The sequence below is a fragment of the Morone saxatilis genome, unplaced genomic scaffold, assembly GCF_004916995.1.
Source record: "Morone saxatilis isolate NCDOM2014 unplaced genomic scaffold, NCSU_SB_2.0 Contig11, whole genome shotgun sequence".
Taxonomy (NCBI): Eukaryota; Metazoa; Chordata; class Actinopteri; family Moronidae; genus Morone; species Morone saxatilis.
Genome location: NW_023339663.1, coordinates 3,891,704 through 3,899,264, shown reverse-complemented (window position 1 = coordinate 3,899,264; position 7,561 = coordinate 3,891,704). Strand labels below are relative to the sequence as shown.

General features: G+C 39.5%; 1 protein-coding gene across 1 annotated transcript in view; it reads right to left on the bottom strand.

Annotated features, from left to right (window-relative positions):
• Positions 1-7,561, bottom strand: part of slc6a5 (solute carrier family 6 member 5) — a 22,413-nt gene that overhangs the window by 13,052 nt on the left and 1,800 nt on the right. Inside the window, exons 2-9 of the mRNA XM_035652002.1 lie at positions 6,257-6,404; positions 5,516-5,647; positions 5,203-5,376; positions 3,559-3,709; positions 2,721-2,853; positions 1,096-1,230; positions 896-999; positions 79-307 (exon numbers count right to left, since the gene is read on the bottom strand). Coding sequence (XP_035507895.1) covers positions 79-307; positions 896-999; positions 1,096-1,230; positions 2,721-2,853; positions 3,559-3,709; positions 5,203-5,376; positions 5,516-5,647; positions 6,257-6,404 — 1,206 coding nt within the window. The remainder of the gene's footprint in view (positions 1-78; positions 308-895; positions 1,000-1,095; positions 1,231-2,720; positions 2,854-3,558; positions 3,710-5,202; positions 5,377-5,515; positions 5,648-6,256; positions 6,405-7,561) is intronic.

Here is a 7,561-nt window from a genome sequence, read left to right as displayed (position 1 = left end):
TGACACACACACACGGACACACACAGACACACACACGCACACACACACACACACACACACACACATAAATGAGGATGCACACACACTTTCTCCACAGCAGGTAAGAAGATTCAACTTGTTCAGGAGTGTTTTAATGAGCAGCGCCGGCCTGTTGCTGCTGCCTGCTGGTTTAGGTATCTTACCTTCATCTGCCACCTTCTCTATCGGCACTTTCAACTCATGTGCCATGAAACCAATGACCGAGAAGATGACAAACCCAGCAAATATACTGGTGGCACTGTTTGTACATGTCACAATAATTGTATCCCTACGGAGAAAAAGAGGAAAGAGAGAGACAGAGGCTGAATAAGCAAATATCTGCTATAGCGACTGAAATACGGCAGCAATATTCAAAACATGCTACACATAACAAGTTATATATTATATGATAATGCTCTTAAATTTGATTAAAGATCACTCTCATGTACACACAGATAAGAGATGCCTTTGGCGCCCTCTGGTGGCAGGAATAAATACTCTGCAAATAGAGGGCTCTAAAGAGTGTTAGGCATTTACACAAGGTGTACACAAGGGGGTGTAGTGCTTTTTATTGTAAAATGTCTCTGTTATTTTGTCCTAGTCCAACAAATTGACTTTATTTTATATTGAAACAGGGCGGTTGTGTATGAGGCATGTGTGTGTGTGTGATCCTTCATCTGCTGAGTTGTGTCTGCGTGAAAAACATGTTTCTGCAAACCACAATCAATTACAATATTCTTTCAATTTAATAATGAAAGAAACACTGAACTGCTGGCTGCAAAGAGTGTCATTTATTACTGACAATTCTATCAGACATACAGATACAGTGGCATGTGTCTATTGTGCCAGAAGCATGGTTTACCTTTTGTGTGTTTACCTGTAGCAGTTATTGTGGAACTTGTTGTAGGAAGAGAGAGTGATGAGGCCTCCCCAAGCAGCCGACAGAGAGAAGAAGATCTGAGTGGCTGCGTCTTTCCACACCTGACGGAGGAAGAGAGGAAGAGCTGCAGGTAAAGAGCAGGGAAAGGGACAAACGGTGCAAAAAACGGCTGAATGTAACGAGCAGGCGTCAGGTACCTTCGCATCGTTCAGTTTCTCCCACTTTGGTGTGATAAAGTAGAGGATTCCGTCGAAGGCACCGGGGAGGGTCACTCCTCTGATCAGCAGAATGACCAACACCACATAGGGAAATGTGGCTGTGAAATAAACCACCTGAGCAGAGGGGAGACAAGAAAAAGAGAGAATGGCATCAAAAAATGTGATATCTAAAGATAATAGAGTGGAAATAGGAGGTCTGTGAAAGGAGACTATTCTTCTTATTAAGAGTGTTCTGTAATGTATGCAATATTCAATTTACTTTTTTACATTTAGTCTCTTTTTAGTCATTTTAGTGTCAAACCTAAACTTAATCTAGCTATTACAAAAAAAGGATGGTTGGATGTTTGAGCTTCACCGTGCAGAATGATGTATGTGCAGAGTTTGACACGTTTCAGATTCATCTGCTGAAAGTGGAACATTTCTCTGATCTCACAGAAAATCTGATTTTTAAGGGGTCTACGAGCATAATTTGTGACATGACAAACAATCTGGGTTGAAGTCAATCCTGGTCTAGTTTGCAACATCAACTGTGATATAGAAACTGAAGCCACCAGCACACATACACCGAGAATGGACTTAATAAACTTAATTAGCGTATTCGTAGATTCTGGAAAAGAAAGAAGGAGTAGACTTTTTAAGGTTTTTAATGTGGAAATTATCATTTTCGCAGAAAAAAAAAATCAGGCACACATTATTGTTCCAAACAGAACAAACATCTGTAACGTCTTAATGTATGTCTGGAGGGGATCTTTAAGTTTCTAAGGCAAAATATTTTTTGTCAGTTGATAAAAACAAACCTGTAATACAAGAAAGAATCAAATTCCTACAATCCTTCTCACAGCGACAGTGTCTTCCAGGTTTCATTTTCCCACATAATATAAATCATAATATAAAGCAAATGTGAGGTTGCAGAGCGTCTGTCCTTAATGCATGAACTGCAGCTGCATTACAGTGTAATGAGCAACCTTAGCCACAAATACCACCACCTAAAATTTGAATTTGTGCCATCTCTCAGGAGTCTTAATTATAACAGTGCCAACTGAGATCTCTGAATGTTGCCACAGTGTATGTCACATCTGTGTCCAGTAGAGGGCAACCTTATACAACAATTCAATCTGAATAAGCTCTAAAGTCTAGCAACAATCAGTGCAATGTAAAATGTTTCCTTCTGCATGCTGTCCTTGCATATTGGGAGAAAAAGAGATCTCCAAAATTCTACCAAAGGTCCAATTAAGAGTGATGCAGAGAGGGTAAATTAATCTTGCATTCCCCTTTTTCTTTGTAAAGTGTATCCCACAATCCACTGCAACGCACAGAGATGCTGTGGGTGTGCTCAAGACACCCTGTCCACAAGTGCTCAGTGCTTCTTCTTCATGCACTCAGCAATTATAAGTTTTAAAAAAGTGATAAATAACTATATTTAAGAATATAAAACCCAAAGGCGGACATTCAAAGAAATACAAATCAAGTTTCTCCACAAACAACAGATCAAAGATTACAAAGCTACGAGAACCGAACCCCAGGCCACAACAAGGTCTGTTCAAATTAAAATATGAGTTAAGATTGGGGTTGGTTTTTTTTCAGGGGTTTGTGTGTTTTCTTACCTTTCCTGATGACTTGATTCCTTTGGCTAAAGAGGCGTAGACGATCAACCAGGCCAGGAGCAGACAGCCTGCCAGAGGCCAGCGGATGTCTCCTGGATATTCAATTCCTTTAGAGATGTGCAACACATTGTACCTGCAGGTGTGAATCAAACAGCAAAGTTTTCAGTCTGAAAGAAAATTGCAATAAACTAAATTTACATAAAAAGCAATGTAGATTAAATATAAATCTGTACACTGCAATTTTATTTATTTTTATAAATGTTTTAATTCTTGTGTATTACTTTTCCTACAAGTCTTAATTTACCTTTTGAGAAAGTAAGGCAGTAAGATTATTTCAACACAAATCATCTTCATTCAAGAATTTAATAATAAGGTCTCACATGTTGTATTTGTTTTGTATTTTGTACTGTAGTTGTAAGATTGCACTGGAAATTAATCTGTAATTCGTTCACTGCAGTGGCAGATTTTACACTTTACGAAAAGGTTTCAAGGTACATTGGTGATTTAAATTCAAAGATTTATTGGTCCTCTTCTACACCAAAAATGTAGAGCTGTGGTTCTGTGAAACCCTTTCAAGAGGGCAAATTTAAAACAAATTTTTAAAAACTGTTATCATTATGAAGAAGTCTGCTCTCAGTTCCTGTAAACCCTTTTTGCTGCTGCCCGACGACGCTGTTTTGAAGGCCCTAGAAAGCCAAACATCTGCATGAGAAGACTGAGAAAAATATCAGATTTTTATTCCTCACTAAAAATTAGACCTGAAAACCAAACTGTCCAGGTCAAATGTTTGTTTCTATTATTAAATTCTACTTTAAACCGTTTTTAATGATGCACTCACTTGAAGTACTCCTCACTGGGGCTGACGTATGTCTTGTTGCCGTCCACAGTCATGTTTATCAGTTTGCTCAGATTTCCCACAGCATTCGCAGACAGACAGAACGTGGAGTTCTTGATGGAGGTGATGTTTCTGTCCCGCAGGATGCACGTGTCTGTTCCAATCAGAAACCAACACACGTCAACTGGGAGAGACTGTCAGAGTGCTCCTGTGGGACAGAGCTTACTGTCCACTCAGGTTTTCACACTGAAAGTAAAGTGGGAGCGAACAGATGGGTCTGATTTTGAGAAAGGAGGACTGACAGGAGGCTGATCCTCAGCGAGAACTGGACCCAACTTAGATTTTGATTCTTTTTTTAATATACAGCCAACAGGGACACTGAATCTGTGCCTCTTTCAGACACTAAGGGAAAGGAAAGATAAGAAAAACCTGTTTTGCTTTTGACTGCACAATTTTTCATGCAGACAGGTCAGACAAATTGTGCAGACAAAATTGCTTTTTATGCTTTTATTTCTTAAATCCTGCTGAATTCATATAAAATGCAGTGTATATTGTGAGAATTTATTTTTCTAAATTCAAGACAAAATACTGACTAAAACTGAGAATAACTCTCTGCAAATTACCTTTAACTAAACAACAATAACTCAACCACTCAGGTGGCAGAGAAAGAGTTTTTCTGTAACTAAACAGGATGGAGAAAAATAGCACAAACCAATGAACCTAATCCAAACAAAAAATAATACTTTCCACCTCCATCTGCATCTTTTTCACACAAAAATGTGAAAATTATAAACTAAAAGTATTTGTCATTTTTGCAGTGTGTTTGGTCCACCCCACTACATTAATACTCTACAGATTACATCATTTAAATAATATTTATGACGTCAATGAATGAATAATTTATTGTAACTTTAAGCTACCTTAATGATTTTCTTATTGACAATCTTTCTGTTATCTTCCTCATTGAAGAGATTGAGAGAGTGGTAGAGAGACGACAGTGTTGAATGGGCCTGCAGTGCGTGTGGCAGCCAGCAGGGGTCAGTCTCGGGCTCACTGCAGCACTGCAGCAGCTCAGCCAGTACAGTAAATTTGTCAAGCAAGCAGTTTTTTGTGCTGAATTCACAGAATCGCTAAAGGCAAATATTCTACGAAATGAACGGAATTTCGATATTTATTCGACGCAGATCGACATCAGACACCTCCGTGGCCCCTCCCCGCACACCCCCCCTCAGTCACAACATGATTCAATCTACAGTTTGATTAAAAAATCAGACCAAGACAGACTGCTTCAGCTGTATGCTGCAGCTTTAAAGCATAAAACAGAGCTATAATGTGACATTATCATACAAAGAAAGAATGGAGAATATCGGAATACATGTGTTTCTGTCCCACTGAGGGCCTCCTTTCATGGTATTCGGCCTGTGTGATTAAAAACGGATCAAAGAGATGAAGTGCTCTGAATGTAAAGTGTTTTTGAGAGTAGAAACACCGCAGAGATCACAGGTCAGGATTCATTATACTGCAGGACACCTCAGCTGAGGGAGTCATGACGCATTGCGCATTGTGCAGAGAGAGAGGTGCTTTTGGTGTGTGTGAGTGTGTGAGAAAGAGTGTGTGTGTGTGTGTGTGTGAAGGTGTGTGTCTTACCTAACAGCAGCATGTCTTTGTCCTTACATTCCACCGTGTTCCACTCATTCCTACAGTTAGCCCATGGCAGTGAGCCCTTCAACGAAGCGAACAGGTAGTACAGTGTCCAGCACATTATAATATTATAGTATATGGCTATCAAGACAGATATTATCAACATGGCAATCCCGCAACCTAAAATAAATAAATGAGACGAAATATATAAATTACTCTTAAGAAAAGTAGAGAACTCGTGATGATAAGAAAATGAGTTTTATTTGTGAATATTTTTTCTTTCTTTCTTTTTTTAGTTGATTAGTCTGTGGCAGTTTACCTTGCAGTGCTGGGATGCATTTCCACACTGAGACGGGCCCCTGGCTGGCAAACTGGCCCAGAGACACCTCCAGCAAAAAGATTGGGATTCCGGCAATGCCCAACATTGTCAGGTAGGGGATCAAAAACGCCCCTACAAGGAAATTACACAGCAGGCTACAGGGAGCAGTTCAAGTAACATTAACACTTTATGAAAAATTCAAATGGAAATGAAGACATGGAGCCGCTCATCTGCTGATATTTATTATTGATTAATGAATAAAAATCATCAGTTATCTGTAAATGTCTTCTACCATATCTGAACAAATTAAAGAATAAATAGTAATAATAATAATAATAATAATAATAATAATAATAAATCTAGGACTATTATTGCTAGTATTAATATTAATAATATTATTAACGACTGTGGCCGTTTTTACAGCTTTAATAATGATGTAAAAACCTTATTTAAGTGTATTTTTATTTATTTATCTTTCCTTTTTTTCTATGAAAATAGTCACTGAACAAAATTCTCTCCTCTTTGCTTGTATTTTCTTTAACACGGTGTTTGTTCTCCTGGTTAAAGGCCTACGAGGATAAACTGGGCGACACATTGGAAGAACCACCTCAAGCAATAAGAGGACAATAATCAGAAATGTTCAAACCCTGACCTAAAACAAAGTATAATTCGATTTTCTGAACAGATTTTTCGTTTCTTTTCGGTGTCGGGATTTTAAAAGCAGTGACCCAGAACTCTTACCTCCACCATTTTGGAAGGCGAGATAAGGGAACCTCCACACGTTCCCCAGTCCCACCGCATAGCCAACCATGGACAGAATAAAATCCAGTTTATTGGACCAGTTTCCTCTGGCCTTGTTCTCATCTCCCCCCTCGTCATCATCTTCCGCCTAAGAGGAGGGGGAAAAAGCATTCATTCATTCTCTAAAATAAAAACCTACTCACACCACACTCCAAGTTAAACCATTAGGAGATTTAAAAAAGCACTGAGTCTGGGCCTGAATTAATTACAACGAATAAAATGCATCACTGTTTTTAGAACCAAGTGAATGTTACTAACATAAGGACACCTTAAAATATGTTTGTTCATTTAAAAATGCAAAGCAATCCTGTAGAGTTATCCTTTCGGTGCCTAAATATCACTGGATTTCTCCTCCGTGTTCATTTTGTTCACCATTACAGATGCGTTTGACGAGCACCAGCTTTCCAATAACAAGCCTGCATATATCTTCATCTCCAACTACACTTGCAGGCCTATTATCACCACCAAAGCCCTTTAAATTACACCCTAAATCTCAGACTGGAGGATAAAAAAAAACCCTGTAATGGCCCAGCAATAAAAAAAAGGCAACAAATACTAAGAAAAATGCGTAATTACAGCTGCACCGCAGGATCTGAGCAAATACATAAAAGAAACCGCATGAATATTCAGACTCAAACAACACCATGCATGGGAATGTGTGTGTGAGTGTGTGTGTGTGTGTGTGAGGGGGGTGTTCCCTCTCGGGGATTGGAAACAATCCGCAGTCTCATGTAATACAGTGCTGCCTATCAGCCGGATAACACCTGGGCTTCTGGGCCATACCGAGAGTGTGTGTGTGTGTGTGTGTGTGTGTGCTGGGAGCAGGGGACGCCGAAAACACCGCGAGAGTATGATTTAATCCTCGTTATCCTTAATCGTGTTAACGTTGTACCGGTGAACAAAATTCAAGCAAAAGGAAATCGGTTGAGATCTAAAAGGACAAACAGTTTGGTTCAGATAAATGTTCCCTCTGCTCTGAACATCCACCCCCCCCCCCCCCGGTCCGTCCCTCTCCCATATTCAGTCTGACATAAAGCGGGTTTGAAAGTTTGGATGGTGGAGCCGAGCCAGCACCGTACTGAGGCTGGGTACCCATGGTGGTCGGCACATTCATTAAGCGTAAATCAACCCACCTGGGTGTGTGGCTTAATGGGCATCTTATTACAGCCAATGAATGCCAGCAGAACAACAGGCCCGCTCCTTTTCAAATAAGACGTTTTTTTTTTTTTTTTTTTTTTTTTTTTT